The sequence below is a fragment of the Neopsephotus bourkii genome, unplaced genomic scaffold (assembly GCF_033783945.1).
Source record: "Neopsephotus bourkii isolate Nb327-2 ecotype Australia unplaced genomic scaffold, CSIRO-AGI_Nbou_v1 NB_1707, whole genome shotgun sequence".
Lineage (NCBI taxonomy): Eukaryota > Metazoa > Chordata > Aves > Psittaciformes > Psittacidae > Neopsephotus > Neopsephotus bourkii.
In genome coordinates, this window is record NW_026902181.1 from 1882833 (window position 1) to 1902880 (window position 20048).

Genomic DNA, 20048 nt, shown 5'->3' on the forward strand with positions numbered 1-20048 from the left:
TGAATCTGCTGGATGTTGAACTGACATTGCTGTGGGCTTTTTTGTCCTAGCTGTTATTGCAAGTATTTTTCTTTACTGATTAGTGGATCTGTTAGTTCTTTATTCATACAGGAAAATAAGATTTTATATCTCTTTAGTTCTGTTGTTTGATTTTCTTTTTTTTATATATGTATATATATTTATTAACCTTTGATTATAAGTGCCCTGTTAACTGAAAGCAGTTGAGGAACATGAGGTAAAAGGACAAGAACTTGGATGGAAGCAGTGAAGGGAAAATGCCCAGCCTCCCATCTGGAAAACCTGAATACAATGACATAAATTACATATATTAAGGCCATGATTTAAACTAAAATTAGTCACTTCATCAAGAGCTTGCATCTTTTGGAAGACAGACCAGTTTGTAGCTAAAGCCTTATCTTGAGAGCCTGACAGATATCTCAGGGTTATGTTCTGCATCTTTTTTGTGAGCTTGGTAGAAGTAAAAGCAGGGGGAGCTCTTAGTGGCTAGTTGTGTAAAGTAGGTGTCCAGATGCCTCTCTTAAATAGCTGTGTTTTTTTCTGTAATAATAAACACAATTTAAGTACAAAGTATCTTTCATTCTGAAGGGCAGACTAGAGGTAATTAAAAAAAAAAAATCCTGTACTATAGCAAAAAGCCGAATAACCAAGCTGGGGGGAAAAAAATAAAGAATTTTCTGGCAAACAGCAATTTGTATGCCCTGTGGTTATTTAAAAACAGTAAACTACTATGCAGAGGTAAAATATCAGTGGGTTACATTGTGTAGTAGGACACAGCAGGTTTGCTTCACGTTCTGAATTGGAAATACTAATTCTGGAAGCTTTCACTTGCTTGATCACACTTCCTAATCGGGGAGGTAGTTGGGGTTTCAGGTCAGCTCAAGGCCAAATTGGGGTGATGGATAATTTTGGCAGTGTGTGGTCCTGTGCTGGCTTCAGGAATTTCAGGCTCTGCTGCCTGTTCTGTGTGCCACAATTCACCTGTCTGTAGAATGGCTGTATGTATAGACTTCACAGTTTTGGTAGTAAGATTTGACTTTGTACGTTCATGTGTAGCTTGATGGACTCTCTTCTCACTGCTTTTCTCCACCATCATTTTGCAAACGGCAGTAGGTTTCAGTGTTCACTCAGAACGTTTGTGCTGCTGTAGCTAATTTGGTCTGAACTGCCTGCTGGCTCTCTTAGGGTTTTTTTTTAGTGGTAGTCAGGTTAGAGTAAATGCCTGTAACTACCCTTATGTAATGAAAATGGATCAAATTGCTGTGTTAGAAGGGAATATGCAATGGATTGAGTTCTAATAGTTTACATACAGTGTTGTCTTTGCCTGGCTATTACACTATTTTCTGCAGTTAAATCTCTTTTAATTCTTACTGTATATAAGGTATTTCTGATTTCTTTTCCTGAAATGGATTACTGGGCTATAATGCTCATTAATTCATAAAGAGCAAGACTTTTGTCTAGAAAATCACATGCTTATGATTACATGTCAGATTTGGGTGTGGAGTGTTGTGTTGTTTTTTTTTTTTTGCTTGTTATCTTCGTCACAGGGTAAATGAATGGCTTTGGCAGTCTGTGCCATTTTTACATGAGCTTGTATGTGGTTGGTATTTTCTTGGTGTGCTGTTGTGCTGTAGGTGAGAGTGGCTGGCATGGACATGCCTAGGGTTGAGCTCGTCAGATGGTTCACCTGAACACAGCTAGTTAGGCTGGTGTGAAGACAGCAGTGTTAATGCCTTCTGCTGGGGTATGGCGGCAAACTGGGGGTTGCATACAGCTGTGCTGGCAGAAACACCTGGTTTAGGCTAGGTGTGAAAAGATGACCAAGTTTTGTACCAGCTGCAGGAATTAGTTCAATATTAAAAGCGAAATAAGAGGCTGATTACCGGGTCTACTTTCTGATACCATCATGATGGCATGTACTGTTAGGGTATTATTGTACTGTAATAGCTGCATCTTTTTGGTTTTGCATAATAAATTAAAAATGAAGCTGTGTTACAGCAGATACAGTTTTCGTGGATCCATTTCTAAGCCTGGTATTTCCTGTGCTAGTTTTACAGTCTGAGGAGAGGTTGCATCTAACACTGAAATACTGAGTGTGAATCTTGACTAGTAGATGATGGGAATTAATGGCAGAACTGAAAAGTAGTTGGAAGTTCAGTAATGAGATGTTAGCAAATTTGAGGCACATTATTAATTTGAATTATATTATTTCCATATGGTATACTTCTGTGAAACTGCTTAAGAGCAGATACCGTGATAAATACAAATCCACTCAATTGCAGAAAACAGTTGTAGAGTGAAAAAATGTGAACTGCTATCAGAAGATGCTTATGAATTTTTAGAATGTTCTCAAAACCTAAATCAAGAAAGATGAGCCTGAATTAATTACTACATGCACAATAGCTCTTTTACATGGGAATTGAAAACATCTTTAGGGCAAAATCTACCTGATTAGAGAAACAGTAAATTAGAATGGGAGAAATGCTAGAAAATAGATAGCAGCAATAAGGACGCATACAGGCCCCCCCTTGTTTCTTGTGTTAATGTAATATTGTATACACAATATAAAATTTTCCTTATAGTGAGTGGTGATTTAGAAAGCTAGAAGGAGACAAAGTTGACGTACTACATGTTTTAAGCTTTGTCCGTTGACCATTTTAAATCTAGTCCTTTTAAACTGAAATGTATAGGTTACTGATGGTATTTTCCAGGGTTCCTTTAGGCAGTGGTAAATAAGCAGGAACAAGTCAGCTTAAAATGGGGTCTTTGATTAGTTTTCCACTGAAGGAGATGAAAAATGTAGGGTGTATTTAATTGGAGAATCACGTGTAGAAGTATGCAGTGGTGGACAGAGGTGTCTTTGGGATGCTATGGGGAACAGTATATTGTTTGAGAGACCCAAATCGTTCATATGACAATGACAGAAGTTGCACATTCAAGTAGAGAGTCCATGTTAACATCTGTTACTCTGGTGCAAATGTGATTGCTGCTGATGTGCTTTGTTCTGAAGGCCATTGGGCCAGTTCTTGCTTGCTGTAAAACTTTATGTCCACCTTGCTGTATTTTAAAGCCTTTTTTATTTGAGGCAGTGAGTGGGAGCCTGCAGTGAATCGTGGTGGTGAAATACGTTTTTGCTCTGGGTCTCTCATTCAAATAGCTGTTGGAACTTGGTTGTTTATTCAGCTATTGCATGTGAACATCTTTTACGTATAGAAAATGCATGGGTTTGGGTTTAAAACTGTCATTGAAGCACTGCTTTCTGTGAGCTGTGATGCATAACCTGCTCTGGATTGCTCTCTGCTTCTGTATTCTGGTGGCAGAAATAAAAAATGAAAATGAATGTCTGGCACTGAAATTGTGCAGGAAAAATCATACCTGAAAATGCTTGCAATTTCCTGCCTAGCATTGGCATTTCTGATATTTTCATTGCATGTATAATCCACTCTTCAGCTCAGATTTTCTTCTGAGTCTTTAGGAGGTTTTCTTTCATGCAAGACTGATGGCAGAAAGTTGCAATACAGCTCTTAATTTTGGAGTTTGTTTTAAATGGAGCCTGGGTTCCTGTTGTCTCAACAGACTGGCTATTTCTGTTGTGAAGACAAACTGCCTCTTTACATATGGACAGTTTGGAAAATCTGTCTTAAATGACTTATTTAAGTTGATTTTGAAGCAGTTCACATCTGGCTGTTTAAAGTCCAGCTTCCTTGAGCTCCTTTGCCCCCCTGTCCCCTTAATTGAAAGACAGCTCACTTAGGAAATATATTTTCTGCACAGGGATTCATCATCCTTTAATTGACTACACAGAACTTTGTGGGCAGCTACACATGATGATGTGTATTTTTTCATTTACTTTATGCAACTGTAAGTAACAAGGCTTAGAGTAGTTGCAACAGTGAAGGATTTTTTTTTTTAGTTGGTGGCATCCTATGTTGAGGCAACTCTGACTTCACTTGGTGATTAAACCTAATTTGTGAAAGACCTTTTCTCTATTAATTTGATCCATTAAAGAAACGCTCTTTGAAGCTGGTAGTTAATCTTCCTATTTAAATTGCTGGGTTTTACTCAGATTGGTTACAGCTTAGTTTTAAACAGCAGCTAAAAATAGCAAACTGTTGTGCTGTACAGTTTAAATATCTGTTTATAGTAGTAGCCTTTCTAGAAAGGAAATACCTAGCAAGAGGGAAAGGAGACTGCTGCTTGGACAGCACTGGTTGGTACCAGCATTGAACTTTTCCTTGAGTTTTGCCCATCGAAAGCTCAGGCAGCCCTTCAGTAGGCAGCACTTGATTCTCTTACTCCAGGATTATTTTGTAACAGAAGCACTGCGAGCTTGAGTAGCTTGATTAATAATTCAGTGGTTTGTGAGAAATTTTGACTGTTCATGTTGAAGTCTGCTGCTAAGCATCCTAAAACCAGGCAAAAAACCAGAAACTAGCTGAAATACTTGAAAGAACATGAGGCTTTGAGAAAGAAAATATAAGGGAAGGGGCTCAAATCACAACTTGTGAGGTTAGTATCTACTTTAATCTCTTGTATCCTCCTTCTCTATATGCCCTTTGTGATTTGCACAAGCCTGACAAATTTGTAGACTTGAAGTGCACAGTGTTATTGCCAAAACATGGGGGTTTTAACTTAAAAGTGTCTGCAGTTGAAAAGGAAGCCGTGACAAAACTGCAGACATCTAGGCAGATGGAAACCAATTACTTCCAGTAATGCTCCCTTGAGTTTCCATTGTAGAATGAACTTTCTGCAGGTGTAGGGATCTTGAATGAGTAGCTAACAAAGAAAAATCGGAGTTATAAGGGTGGATCTGTCTAAGGCAGCATAATTACTTGTGTTAATTTTGTCAGCGAATCTGTGGTCTAAGAAGCAGAACAAAGATAATCCAGATGTGTTTTCACCTCCACCCTTAGTTTTCCATGAAGAGGAAAGTTCCTTTAGGCCTGTCTTCAATAAGAAATGTTTAATCAATCAGCTTATATAGCAAAAACATTTCTTTTTCACTATTGTTAGAGGTCAGACTTCTTGTAATATCTGTTTCCAGATATATCTGTATGTTAAGAGCCTCAAGCTTCTCAGTCCAAGATACCTATGACTGGAGCAGGAACTTCTGTTGTCATGGGGAAATTGAATGTGAAGAAATCTGCAAGATGGGAAGTATTATCAGATATTTTAGGCTACTGTTCTGAGGAACATGAGCTTACATTCACGGAAACTGATAGAACTACTATATGTCTGGAATTTTTGAAATGGTAAAATCGATAAGTTAGTTTTCCAAAGATCTCCATTACTGTTGATTTATAATGTTTCTCATTACATAGAAATAGTATTTCTGTGATGAAATAGCCTGATAATTCCATCAAAGGAGAAAACATAATCCTATTCTTAGCTCTGTAAAATTTACCATTCTGAAAACCAAGCTTCTAGCACTTCTTTCTGCTGGCAGTGGCAAGGGTAGGAGGAGAGGGTTGAGGATGGATGGGGATGCCATACGGTTTAATGAAGCTGGAAAAAATGAAGGTAATCATAGAAGAGATTCTGATACTTTACTTTATCACAGCTTATTGAACTTTTGTGTTTCAAGGCATTCATGCTTTCAGTGTTAGTTTTAGTGCTTTTGCTTGCATGTTTCTACATAAACTAGGCAAGTTTTTGGCTATTGTGGGTAGCGCCACAGGTAAATGATTGCAAGCATGTTCTTTTGGGTATATATTTGCTTACATTAATCTGGTTCATTATTTCCCAAGTAATATCAGCTTGTGAATTGCTTTCCTCTATCATTTGTGGTACCTCTCGCAAGAGGCATACTAATTAAAATGTGCTTTTGCACAGATCTGCAAACTTAGCAATGTGAATTTGGCAATGGTAGTATGACTTTTAAGTCTAGTGATATTTGAAAAAAGTAATTCCTAAATTGTTGCTAATAAGTAATGCTGTGTTTTCTTTTTTAATTAGTGACGCATTCTCTTTATGATAACATCGAAAGGCATGCGACTTTGAATTATAAAAGTAGCATTTACAGACATGTTTATCTTACACTTTTCATGTAAGTCAGTGGAAAAAAGAAGATCCTACAGATTAGTGCAGCTGCCTTTTGTACCTTGGGTGTATGTAAAATAAAGATAGGGTGCCTTCAGAAGATACATGAAAAGAAAAATGGGCAATAATACCGTATGCTTTTATATTGTCCATTTAAAAATGAAAGCACATTTAACTGCAGTGACATAATTTCCTTGGGGACCATAGTTCTTGTTCAAATGTAAAAAAATTTGGAGCTTCCATCTGAAAATGCTTACTTGAAAACTCATGCGACAGATGCATGAGACAAACGTGAACCAATGTGGGTACTGGGAAAAGGGAGAATTGTCCATGTTACCAACTGAATGAGAGTCTTGGCTGTTTGAGTGCTTGCTTTTAGTGAGTTGTCTTTTACTCAATGCGCGTTGGAGAAGGTTAGCCTAAGAGAGGCAATGGAAGGAGAATAAGGCACCTTCTTAACAGCTGGAGTTTTCCAGTATAGGGGAGACTGTGGAAGGGACTGTACTGGAGAAAGCTGTCAAAGAGACTTTTTGGATTGCTTGAAAATCAGGACACCTCTTGTTAAATCAATATCTTTGCATATCTGACCTGTTATGTGGGCTTTATAAGGATGGTAATAAGGGAAGAACTTGGAGGGTGTACATGAGGCTGCTATAGCATTGAGCTGGAAATAATTTGCACTGTAGTATTTTGAATGGACTTAAGGAGCTAGGAAAGAGGAAGGAAACAGGATTTGGAGGCTAGAGAAGCAGCTGTCAAAGTACAAGATAAGTACTTCAGGAACGGTTCTGAGTATGTGGATGTCTGTTTGAATTTGTTTTGTTGGAATACTCTGTGGGTTTGAATTTAATTCTGTCAGAGCCCAACCATGGCAGAACTCTCTACACAGAATTACAGTTATACTTTTAAACTGAGGTTTTGAATTACTTGATTTTGATAACTGGGTACTTGGCTACTGGGCAGCTTAGTTTCCAATTTAATTTGCAAAGGGAACTCTGTTTCCTCTATTAACCGCAAACTTTGTTTATATAGGATTAGCTCGGAACGCAGAAAAGAGAAGTCAAGAGATGCAGCCCGGTGCCGAAGGAGCAAGGAATCGGAAGTATTCTATGAGCTTGCCCATCAGCTTCCCTTGCCCCACACTGTGAGTGCACATCTGGACAAGGCATCCATTATGAGACTGACCATCAGCTACTTGCGCATGAGAAAGCTGCTAGATGCTGGTAAGCAGATAATATAGCAGAATCTGGAAAAGGGGCTGGAGTTACATTGAAGAACAAGCTATTTCCAAAACCTATCAGCAGTTAAATACATTGACAATCACATACTTTCTATGGAAAGGTGGAAAACCTTGCAGTAGAAATAGGCTGTTGGTGATGGTACAGGAAAATTACGGCCACTCTTCAATGGGCTTTTTTTTCCCCTTTCTATTTTGGTGATCCTAGTTAGCTCATCACGGCAAACTAGCCGAATATGTACCTGTCTCTACAGTTACACCTACCTGTGCAACTGCAGGAGTGTCTGAATTAGCTTATGAACCAGTATCTGTATAGCATGCCACAGATGCTGTACTGGTTATTTGTACTCATGCATGCATACCTATACCATATGGAGAAGTAACTTTGGTAAGCCATACTCTGAAACTTCTCCTAGGAAGCCCCTGAGAAGTTTGTAATGGCTTTTTGAGATAAATGGTAAGATTTTTGCTATGCAGTCCTTTTCCTTAAGGTAGAAGGTTTATTGGTTTATGAATAAAAGCACAGAGGATTAACCTCACTGATTTTCTGCCATTTGTGATACCATTTCTATAGCTTGAAACATTTAATTGACTACTTAGATAAGTGAATTATACTAGTTTTGAACAGTTCTGCAAGATTGACTCCTTGCAGACTGGTGCCAGAAGTTGTTCCTGATAGTAAGTGAAGAAAGGCTGATGTTTACTTAAGTGAAAATGTGTGGCTGCTTGTAGGTGAGCTGGAGACGGAAGCCAAAATGGAGAAGGAACTGAACTGTTTCTACTTGAAAGCTCTTGATGGATTTGTCATGGTTCTGTCTGAAGATGGGGACATGATTTACATGTCTGAAAATGTGAACAAGTGTATGGGACTCACTCAGGTGAAATACTAACATTTCCTAACACTGTTTCAAGTCTATAAAAGTTATGTTTTTATATATGTAAAATTAGACACCTGTATGCCTCTTATTTTTTGCAGTTTGAGTTGACAGGGCACAGTGTATTTGATTTCACTCATCCATGTGACCATGAAGAGCTCAGAGAAATGCTTACACACAGAAATGGTGAGTAGAAAGACAAAATTGGTTTGATTTTATTTATGAATAGTTCCTGTTAGCATTAGTACACTTGGGTATCTGCCAGAAAAAGCTGTTGAGGGAACAAACTAATATCTTTTAGTGCTTAAATCTCAAAATAAACCTTGTTCAGTGATACCAACAGAAATAACCAGAATGTTTTGGCAGTATCCTCATTAAAAAGGAGAGGAGACTTCATTACTACTTTAATCTAAAACAGAATTAATGACTGAAATGGAATTATTGAAGGTTGAAAGAATTAGCATGCCTGCAGGAATAAAATTAGAGGTAACTTGAATAAGAATGATCTTAAGCGACTGCTGTAGAGGGATATGGAGAAGTTAAATTGGTGCGTTTGTCCTGGTCTGGGTTTTTCTTTACAGGACAATTTGAAAACAAATGCTTTCTTCCAGGAATCTGTGATGGTATACTTAAAATAAAAAAAAGATACTATATTTAAGACACTGAAAAACTAATTGTGCAATACTTGGATAGTCCCGGAAAGGGCTTTGGGACTGATGCTTCTGTGCACCTTTTAATTGGTGCATGAAATTGGTATCTTTTCACAGATTTCTGACTCTTCTCTGTCTGAGAGAGCAGAACACTGTTCACATATTCTGTATGCCTTTGAATTTAACCAGTGCCCATGAATTACTGCTTTTATGTCTTCTAAAGGTTTATTAATGACTATAAAGACTTGGCAGCCTGCATGCCTCCAAAGAAATCTGCTTTACTCAACTGTTAGGTGTCCAAAATCCAACCTCTTTAATTTCTGTTTCATCAAACAAGGGTTATATGGATTCTGAATAGAGATTGTGATAAATTACCAAGCCTGACCTCTGCTTTCATCTTACATTGCCATTCTGTTTAATTCAATGGAAGAGACCTGATAAGTTACCATAACGTTAAGGGCCCCAACTTTGATTTTGTGTTCTCTAAACTGCCCTCAGTATTAAAGTATTGATGTAAGTAAGGCTTGATGAGACTTCCCCCCCCATCCTTCTGGGATACCGTAATGCATCTGGGAGGGGATGGGGAAACAATTTCACTAAAGCAGTATATAAAAATAAAAAAATAAATAAATAAATGTCTTGTTGCAAAACCTTATTCTTAAAAATGTCATGTTAGTGAGCTTTTCATGCAAACCAACTGTAGGGTGTCTAAGTTGGCCAGACTGGAATAAAATGTCTGGAAAGCATTATTACAAAATCTGTCTTGCAAATGAAGTTGGCAGACAAAAGTCTAAATTACAGTAATAATAGTACATTTTTATATTTATTAGAATTCCCAGGTTGCATTCTATTGCAGCTCTTACATCACTGGAATTATTCTGGTTTTGAATTAAGCATTAAATACTCCCCTTTGGGATTGTACATGTGCAAATGACTATAAATGTGACTGGCAGAAACTGAACTGCATTCTGATTTTATTAAGTTGCTCTTTAAACTTTCAAAGCTGGCAATCTTAAAAATAATGTCCAATGCTGAATCAGACCTGAGAAATTTGCTCCATCTTTTACAGTGGCTTCTTGAAGCAGAGCCTTAAACATGAGGACTAGTAACAATAATGTGTGATCTTCTACTATGAATTCCTAGATTGGTTTAACTCCTGTTTTGTAAAAAAAAACTTAGTTAAATAATTTTTTTGGTTGCTTCTCTGAACTCTGCTTTATTCCTCCTCCCCTTTAGGAAGGGTATTTTGATGTCGCATGAAGTAGGCTTGTCCCCAGTTAGCCTCAGCTAGAAGCTATCGACACTGTAGCATGAGGGCTTTAACGTTTTTGTAGTGAATTTTGTGAAACTAGTAGCTGGAGTACAAACCACCATGAAGAGTTTCATAGCTACTGTTGTCTGTGGAGGATGAGAGCAAACTATTGTATAAACTTGTATCAGAAGTAGGCTTGCATAGTCTGAACCTCCACCCTCTGCCATGATTTGATCCTCACCCCTTAGCATGCCTCAGCAAACTTACTCTTCCACTGCTCCTTATCCTAGGTGCTTTACTTCCTTCTACCATGCACAGTGAGCTGCCCTTCTGTTAGGATCAGTTTGCATTTTCTTTGCCCAGAATAGCCTAGCTAGTAATAGACTCTGAAAGGTTCTCCCCCTGTAAAGACAAAAAAATAAAGCTTGACGGTAGAAAGACTAAAAAAACTAGTGTGACTAATATTAATTTCTGTTATGATTTCTTGGCTATTTTCTCCTCCACGAATGCTAATAGTGTGTTTAAAAACTTGGTACTGTTTACTCTGAGTGTAAATATTTTGAATGCATGTCAACAGCAGAGTTGTAAACTCTGAATTAAAAAACTTAAAACACTGCAGTCCTGAAAAGCTACAGGTCCAAAACATACTTGCTTTGAACCTCCCTTCAGTGAGTTACTGATGCATTTCAGTGGAAACCAGCTCAATAGTACTTCTCGTTCTGCACATGCTTTTATTGTCCTCTCACAGTTTTAAAGGATATTAAATTTTCAGTTGGGCTCTCATTCTCTTCACTCCTTTTTCCTGGGAATGTGGAGTTGGCTCACAGTAAAACTTGTTCTGAAAAGTGTTGTTATCGAAAGCACTTCTAGGTTTACCAATCTTTTCAATTTAATTTTTGCGTCGTCTGGTCTCAGAAGTCTGGGGGGGGGGAGGGAAGGGCTGGGGAATTATGCCTTCCAAAGATGATCCAAGAGCTTAAGAACTGGTTTACTGTTTGCTTTTCTAGGTCCTGTGAAAAAGGGCAAAGAGCAAAATACAGAGCGCAGCTTTTTTCTCAGAATGAAGTGTACACTGACTAGCAGGGGAAGAACAGTGAATATCAAGTCTGCTACATGGAAGGTAACTAATGCAAAGGAATATTTACATAGTTTGTCAGCTTCCTATTCAGATGTCATAACATTGTATTTCAACATTTTGACTTCATGTAGTGAGATGGAGTTTCACTATCTAATGATTGTGCTTCAGTATGCTGAATTTTAATGCTGACTGCATCGTGGAGGTAACTGAAAGAGTGTTTTAAAATCAGTTTTTCAAAATTTTTAATAAATTCTCCATTTTAAAGTAGAGGTCATTTGCTTACTAGAAATTATGATTACTAAATATGCTTGCATAAAGCCTTTTCTGAGAAAAAAATATTTGACACCACTTATGCTGATACCTAATTTCTTTTGCTTTGACACTGTAAATGTGACAGTTGAGCTCTCAATTGAGGACTTCAATATAATTCTTCTGAAGTTGCTGACTATCCCTTTTGTAATGGTTGGAACAAAAAAAGCCCAGCCTAATAACTTTCTGCAGTGAATGCATTTTATCCTCTGGACAAAAGGTAGCCTTTAGAATCACAGAATCATAGAATAGTTATGGTTGAAAAAGACCTTAAGATCATCAAGTTCCAACCCCCCTGCCGTGGGCAGGGACACCTCACACTAAACCATATCACCCAAGGCCTCATCCAACCTGGCCTTGAACACTGCCAGGGATGGAGCATTCACAACCTCCCTGGGCAACCCATTCCAGTGCCTCACCACCCTAACAGGAAAGAATTTCCTCCTTATATTATTGTATTGAGTGGTATCATGGCTCACAATTCTCTTTCATAACCTAAATTCTCTTTTATAACCTAAATTTCATTATTCTAGATTAAACTGTTGTCTTTGCTGCTGTCCATAAACAATTTCTGCTCCAGAATGGTTTAAAACCCCTCACAAAATGTGAAACTTACTGTGTCTTGGAGAATGTATATGATTACTTCTGCAGAAGATTTAAAATGGAAGTCACTACTGTTAATATAACTTTCCAATTTAAATAGTAAGATACCCTTTGTGAGGCAATTGCTTATCAGTGTCATCATTAATGTAACTTTCACAGAACAGTTCACAGAAACACTGAAATATCAAGTGTGGCTTCAGCTAGTGCCCAAGAGGAAGTTGTTGGCAGCCTGTGTACCCATTGCATTCTGCATAGCGTGAGGAGGAAAACTGCTGCTCTCCTGTAGCCATCCATCTGAAAGCACTGCTGCCCTTCTGTTGTTGCTGTCACATTGAGGGGTAGGGAGGGGAAGGACTTTGCTCTGGGTGTGTTAATGGATTGTGTTGTCTGACAGACAAGAACCTAGTCCCTTTTTAAAATAGAACTTTCTCATAGGTACTCCACTGCACTGGACACATACGTGTATATGACACATGTGGTAATCAAACTCACTGTGGCTACAAAAAGCCTCCCATGACGTGTCTGGTGTTGATCTGCGAACCTATTCCTCATCCATCAAACATTGAGGTCCCCTTGGACAGTAAAACGTTCCTCAGTCGTCACAGTCTTGATATGAAATTTTCATATTGTGATGAAAGGTAATATATATTTTGTAATTTAAAAAAGAATTCATTTGAAGGATTTGCAGGGTTGGTACATGTTGGTTAATGTTGGCCTTATACGTTTACATAGTCTTACTTGCAACTTGATTCATCCGCACAGCAGAGTCATTGGTGGGGTACTTCAGCTTTTACTAACTGATCAGGATGTCTTATTTAAAAGCCATATTTTTAAATCTAGGGAGAGTGCAGGTTATTATTTTGGAATAAATCTTTTGCCTGCAGTTAACTGCCTGTTCAAACTGGTCTTCAGTGTAGCAGCAGTAATTAAACTGAAATCATAAGGTTCTCCTGGACACTGAAAAAAAGGGAAGGATTTTAGGTTTGTCAAAGATGGTGGTGCATTTTCATGACTGAAAAGAGTGTGTATGTAATATTTGTTAGATGCATTTTATTGTTACCACTTCAGTTCCTCAGGAGATCAGTGTCTGCTTTCTCCAGTCCAAAAAAACCTCCAAAAGTTTAGCTGCACTTTTGATGCAATACCTTTGCTGTTGAAAATGAGATGACTGTGTTCAGGTACAAATCATGGGTGTAGTCAAATACACAAGACTGCTCTTACTATTCTCTGGAAACTTAGCTTGACAAATTTAAAAACAGAAGTGAAAGAAATCATTGGCCTGAGGTTTTTTTTCTTGTTTGAGTCGGGGGGGGGAGGGAGTTGTGGTTTTAATCGGGTATTATTTGCTACTGCCTGTTGGGTTTTGTGTGTTTGCTTTTGTTATAAAAAAAACAAAACAAAACTTATAATTAGTTGCTGCTGTTACACGCAAAGAGATGTCAGTGCATGTTATTTTCTGTCCTCTACAGAAACAACTGTTCTAGGGTTGATGGTGTCATATGGAAAGTACTTGTTTGGTCGCATTCGGCATGTAGAATAGGGCAAAATAAATGCGTTCCCTTGTTTAGTAGGGCCCTCTAGAGGCTGAAGAAAATATTGTTTTCTTTAAAGCTGGCAGTGATTTGAGTGGGAAGGATCATAGGATAGTTAGGCTTGGAAAGGACCTTAAGATCATCTAGTTCCAACCCCCCTGCCATGGGCAAGAATAAACCTGATTCCTAATTTTTTTAGTTGAAGGTTTACAATAGTTGACGCATGGCTATCTTATTTTAGCAGATACTCATATTTGCTTAAGCTGGATATTATAGTCCATAAGTAGGTGGTCTACTTTTAAGGAGAAAGGGGGAAGGCTAGAAAGCAGGGATTTATTTAATCCTGTCCACAGAACATGATTTAGAAATATTCAGTGAGAAGTAAAATCCTGTGCCTGCTGAAATTTCCATTTAAAAAAGCGTATTTTAAAATTTAAAAAAAGGCAATTTATTTTAAAATGAAAACTCCCAATAAACCAAAATTGCTGCTTATGTATATGTATTGGGATTTTTCTAGATGTGCAAGCATTCAAATTCTTTAATGTTTGTGCTAGTCAATGTCTGCTTTTACTTAGCAATTTTTTCCCTTGTTTTAAAGAATAACAGAGTTGATGGGATATGAGCCAGAGGAACTCCTGGGTCGCTCAATCTATGAGTACTATCATGCGCTGGATTCTGATCATCTGACCAAAACACACCACGACAGTAAGTAAAGGACACATTTAAAGCCCTCCAGCTACAAGAGATGAGCTACAGTACCAGGATAAAGCAACAGAAGAATGAGGGCTTTCTTTTAATGGCAGATGTGAAACTGCAGTGAAGTTATCTTAAAAAAGGGTGGTTTTTTTCTGCCTGTAATTAAAGCTGGTGTCCTTTCTGCTTTCAGTGTTCACCAAAGGGCAGGTGACAACAGGACAGTACAGAATGCTTGCTAAACAAGGTGGCTATGTCTGGGTTGAAACTCAAGCAACTGTTATATACAACACTAAGAATTCTCAGCCACAGTGCATAGTTTGTGTAAACTATGTGTTGAGGTAAGTCGGGTGTGCATCGCTGTTCTTTGTCATTATCTTTGCCGAAGACGAAGTCGGATTCTGATGGCACTGCATCCTTTTTTCAACTGGTTAAGAATGTGGTCTCTTGCTGAATGTGTTGTGGCATGACTATTTCCTACTAATGAAACTTTGCTTAGAATACTGCCAGTCCTAAGATTAGGAAATGCACTTGAAAACAAAACACTTTTTTGATCTTGTAGTTTCAGTAGGAAGATCTCTGTAGGCATATGAACGTAGGGCTAGCCTCTGCTGTACTACCGCAAAGGAATTGAGGGAACTTGTATGTGTTTTAGACTGCAGTCCGGAGCAGTTCATTTCACTAATAACTTTTAGTCACGGACTTCAGAGCAGCAGTAATGGAGTCTTTTTTTTTTTTTTTATCCTGTTTTTTTTCCATAGAATTTCTTTTATAATTGAAAGCTTCAACTGAAAGCAGACTTGTTGACTTTTTCTGCAACTGTACAATAGTTCTAAATTAGTTTTTTTGAAACTTAAGTAAATGTACCAATATCAATCTATCAACATATTGCACATTCATTTAAAAGTAGCGTTTGTTTTTTTTTTTCTTACTTTCTGAATGATTTCAGAAAAACACATTTATTTCTGTGACTTTTTCTTGATGGCACCACAATTAATACTTGCTTTATCTGTTACATTTGGGGAAAGAATGAGTAAAAAAAAAAAGAATTCTTAAAGCTCCTATCCTGGTGATTTTGTGGTGTGGGCGGTATTTCTTTTTTTATTTTTCTTTCCAACTTACAAAACCGCTAACCCTGAATTTATGCCTTTTAGCTGTTCTTTAACAATTTTCTTCCTCTCTGACAGTGGAATTGTTCAGAAGGACTTGATTTTTTCCCTTGGACAAACTGAGTGTATGCTGAAACCAGTGGATTCTCCTGATATGAAAATGACCAAAATATTCAGCAAAGATGATGTGGAAGATACCAACAACCTATTTGAAAAACTTAAGCAGGAACCAGATGCGTTAACTGTGCTGGCCCCAGCCGCTGGAGACACAATTATCTCACTAGATTTCAGCAGTAATGGTGGGTGTGTGTTTAAATTGGAGTGCATGCAAATTAGTAAAGTTAGTATTTTACAGTAAAAATAACCCCCCAGTATCACTTGCCTAGTAGTATGCCAGCTGCTGTTTGAATTTAATGAGGTCCGTAGACATGCACAGTATTGTTACTTAGGTTGATGGTTTCTTTTAATTTTTATAGAGTCTGATGAACAACAATGTGATGAAGTTCCTTTGTATAACGATGTAATGCTCCCCTCATCCAGTGAGAAATTGCAGAATATAAATATGGCAATGTCCCCACTACCTGCTTCTGAAACTACAAAGCCACTTCGTAGCAATGCTGATCCTGCTCTCAATAGAGAAGTTGTATCAAAGCTGGAGCCAAACACAGAGCCACTCGAACTTTCTTTTACCATGCCTCAGGTGCAAGAGCAACCAACCAGCCCTTCTGATGCAAGTACCAGCCAAAGTTCACCTGAGGTTAGTTACTTAATTTAGATACACTGTCATTAAAATGTAAGTGCTGCTGGGACTTGTGGAGCAAATCAGGTTAAGGATGTAGCCAAGACCTGAACTGAAAATTATTTCTGTGTTGTGACTTAAGCTCACGCCATGATCTGACGAAAAAGATCAATTTTGAAACTGTCACCTTTTCAGCAAAGTGAGTCTTGCAAATGCTTGCAGTACTGCCTGATAGAAACAAGAAGAGCTTGAGATTGGTCTTTCTAGAAGAAAAATGGTTCAAAGACAACTTCCTTAAACAGCAAATTAGATGTAACCTATTACTGTAGAGGCCACTTCTGAGTTCCAACAAATTGTGTGCTTCCAGAGTGGAGTAAATTTGAATGTATAAATGTGTTTCCCATTAGAATTTTGTGCAAGTATAGTTTGGAATTAGCTTTTACATTAGACCATTTTTCAGAGAACCTGTAGATACAGTGCAAAATAATGTAATGGCACAAAGTTAAAACCGCACTTACAATGTTTTCACAGCCCAGTAGTCCCAACAACTACTGCTTTGATGTGGATAATGATATGGCTAATGAATTCAAACTGGAATTAGTGGAGAAACTCTTTGCAATAGATACAGAAGCAAAAAATCCATTCTCTACTCAGGTAATGTACACTAACTTAAAATTCTGTATAATCTTAATACTTAGTCTCTGTGTTTCTCTTAGAATGTCTTCAGGAACATCCTTCCTCTTCTATGACATATTTTTGTTAAATGGCAAAAAAATATTCACAGAATCACAGAATCCCAAGGGTTGGAAGGGACCTCAAAAGATCATCTAGTCCAACCCCCCTGCAAGAGCAGGGTAGCCTAGAGTACATCACACAGGAACTTGTCCAGGCAGGCCTTGAATATCTTCAACGTAGGAGACTCCACAACCCCACTGGGCAACCTGTTCCAGTGCTCTTGTCACTCTCACAGTAAAAAAGTTTTTCCTGATGTAAGGATTTGGTAAAGTGAAAAGCCTTAATGAAGCCATGAAGTCACAGCTGAGATGTTCTTACATATTTATAATTTTATCTCTTGTCTTTTCCAGGAAACTGATTTAGATCTAGAGATGTTGGCTCCTTATATCCCAATGGATGATGACTTCCAGTTGCGATCCTTTGATCAGCTGTCTCCACTGGAAAGCAGTTCTTCTGGCTCTCAGAATGCAGCCACCATTACCATATTCCAGCAGACTCAGACACCATCAAGTACTGCTGATGAAATAAAACCAGTGTCGGAACGTGTGGATGATGTGAAGACGCTAATTGTTCCTTCATCTCCTGTTCATATAATCAATGAAACGAGTAGTGCCCCAGGATCGCCTTACAGTGGGAACAGGAGTCGAACTGCATCTCCAATCAGAGCAGGAAAAGGAACATCGGATCAGACAGAAAAACCTTGTCCTGGAGCACCCAGTTTGCTAACAGTCACTCTGAACAAAAGGTATTTTAAAAATGAAGCTTAAGCCCTAGTTTCTGTTGAAGAAATCAGATGTATTACACATTTAAATACCACCAACTGTTATGTGTTGTCTTTGGCACTCTATTTCAAAGTAGAAATCAGTATGTTCAAATTTAGACATTTGAAACCAGTTCAGAATGGTTTATAGTAAGTTTCCCTAAAGTTAATTTTGCAGTAGCTTCTACATAAACATCTGATTTAATAGGCAGCTACTGTATACAGACTCTTACATAATTTTGTTCTGCTCATGTATCTGATGTGCAGCCTTTTTAAAAGAGCGCAGTAGGCAATGTACAAGTAGTTATATACACGCTATTTCTGGTGCCTGTCCACTTTGTTATGCGGTAAGAGGTGACTGCAGTCTGTGTGCTGCATTTATTGTGTTTGAAATTAGCCATATTTCATAATGATGGACTGTGGCGTACGTAGTAGATGTTTATCATGATAGAAAACTCTACGAAGTCAAACATCAAAATTCTGATCTATAGAACACTTTTCTGCACATAGAATATTCAGAATAGACTTTTCCTCACTCACCCTTCCCTCCTTTCTGTTGAAAGTGAATTGATGAACTTTTGTGCTTTTTTTTCCTGCAAAGACTATAATTTTTGTTGTAATTCATTCTGAGCTTCATGGCAAGATGGAAAGCTAATATTTGCTGTGCTCATACACAATGATTGTTGAAATGAGTTGTTTATGAAAGAGAAGTAGTATAGTTCATAAATTCAGTTCTGTGATGTTGTATGTGTGTCCACGAAAGAAAAATGGCTTGAGGATAGTAGAAACGTCTTAACAGCCTGAATCAATTTTTCTTAGATCTACTGCAATGGATGAAGAACTAAATCCAAAGATGCTAGCTTTGCATAATGCTCAGAGAAAACGAAAAATGGAACATGATGGTTCACTTTTTCAGGCAGTTGGAATTGTGAGTTTTGTTTTACCATTTTAAAATATTCACTTTTAACCTTGCAATTTTTGAAATGAGGCACCAGTTCAGACTCCTGATTTTAGTTCTTGGTATGCACTGGAATCTTGGGATCAGAGAAAATTGCTTGGTAGTGAAATTCCCATGTATACACAGATAACTCTGATTATTTTTTTTTTTTAGTTCTCTTTTACTATCAGCTGTTTCAATAGTACCCTCTATACCTAAGCACATTTCTTGATAAGGTAGGAAATACATTTGTGGATATTCTACTGAAGAACAGATATGTTCACAAAAGAGTAAGACATAGCATTTAAATGTGAAATTGCCGTATTTCACATTTGAATTCAAACTCAATTTTCCTATTTGTCAGTACTGGAGATAGTGTTATTGTACTTCTTCCTATGCTTTCATATTTTCCTTGAGTCTTACGTTCTTTTATTTGATCACATAAGAAGACCATCTGAACTATAAGGGAAAAGAATTAATATAACCTAGCGCATATATATAACTACCGCTTCTATTACACGCACACTCTCTGTAGTGTTAAGTGTGCGTGATTGTGAGTAGCTCATCATTGTCTGTTCTAGCTATTCAAAAGAAACCTTGGGTATTCTTAGGCTTGTGTCACTTAATGGGGGCTATCTAGGTTATTTTCTCCAAGGGTATTTTGTCTCTGTAATCTTTGTCTTTTACTGTCATTCTTTAGTATTTTGAAATCTTGAGCTTTGCCATTACATACTACTATCTCTCTGCCTTCATAGTAAATTCACACTTAAATTTTGTACAATTAATTCTTAGTTTTCCACTGCAAGCTACTCTTTGAGATTCTTTGTTTCTTCAGCAGTCCATCTCCTAGGGGTAATAATCCATCACGTGCAGGATGATTTTTCTTTTAAACTATGAATTATTCCTGTATTGGCATTCTGGTTTGGGCATGAGACAAATTACTGTATACTGGTTTTATCATTTTTGACCTCCAGAAGAGCTGAGAACATTTGTATGTCCATTTTTATTCTATGAGGCAAGCAGACTTTAAAACGATCATACTATTGATTTCATTTGCTAAATGTTTTGCACTTTTATGCATGTTGTTCTTTGCTTCCAGTAGCTCTGTAATATTCACAGCTCTACATGATACTTTATTGCCTTCCATTGCCTTTTTCTCATGTAATGGTGCTACAGCTGTCATGTAGTGTTGCTTATTAAATATTCAGAGTAGCCTGAGTTGTCATTAAGTACACAGAAAACAAGCAGTTCTGCATTAACTGCTGTAATAGTGTTCAGGCTTTTATGCTTAATGCTTAAAGGTTCAGACTTCATCCTTTACTAAATATTTTTCTTTTTTCTGTATTTGAAATAAGTGTTGCAAATGTTGACTGTTTCTGCACAGTCAGAAGCTGAATTTTCCATGTAGCTGGGTCTTAGTGATATTATTTCAAGCAGATACAAGAAGATATGAGCTATATCTTTCTTAATATGAAGGCTGTA

General features: G+C 37.6%; 1 protein-coding gene across 3 annotated transcripts in view; it reads left to right on the forward strand.

The window, feature by feature from the left end:
* The window catches only part of HIF1A (hypoxia inducible factor 1 subunit alpha), a 266600-nt gene that overhangs the window by 6854 nt on the left and 239698 nt on the right, over positions 1 to 20048 (forward strand). For 2 of the 3 annotated variants that reach the window (XR_009728898.1, XM_061376167.1), the window contains exons 2-12: positions 7090 to 7280; positions 8027 to 8172; positions 8271 to 8355; positions 11079 to 11191; positions 12497 to 12699; positions 14192 to 14298; positions 14480 to 14627; positions 15474 to 15694; positions 15872 to 16152; positions 16666 to 16788; positions 17220 to 17614. Coding sequence is in view for 2 of the 3 variants with exons in the window: in XM_061376167.1 (XP_061232151.1) it covers positions 7090 to 7280; positions 8027 to 8172; positions 8271 to 8355; positions 11079 to 11191; positions 12497 to 12699; positions 14192 to 14298; positions 14480 to 14627; positions 15474 to 15694; positions 15872 to 16152; positions 16666 to 16788; positions 17220 to 17614 (2013 nt within the window). In the remaining variant the exon portion in view is untranslated. Of the gene's footprint in view, positions 1 to 7089; positions 7281 to 8026; positions 8173 to 8270; positions 8356 to 11078; positions 11192 to 12496; positions 12700 to 14191; positions 14299 to 14479; positions 14628 to 15473; positions 15695 to 15871; positions 16153 to 16665; positions 16789 to 17219; positions 17615 to 18448; positions 18558 to 20048 lie in introns of all 3 variants that reach the window. The other variant, XM_061376166.1, reaches the window with a different exon arrangement.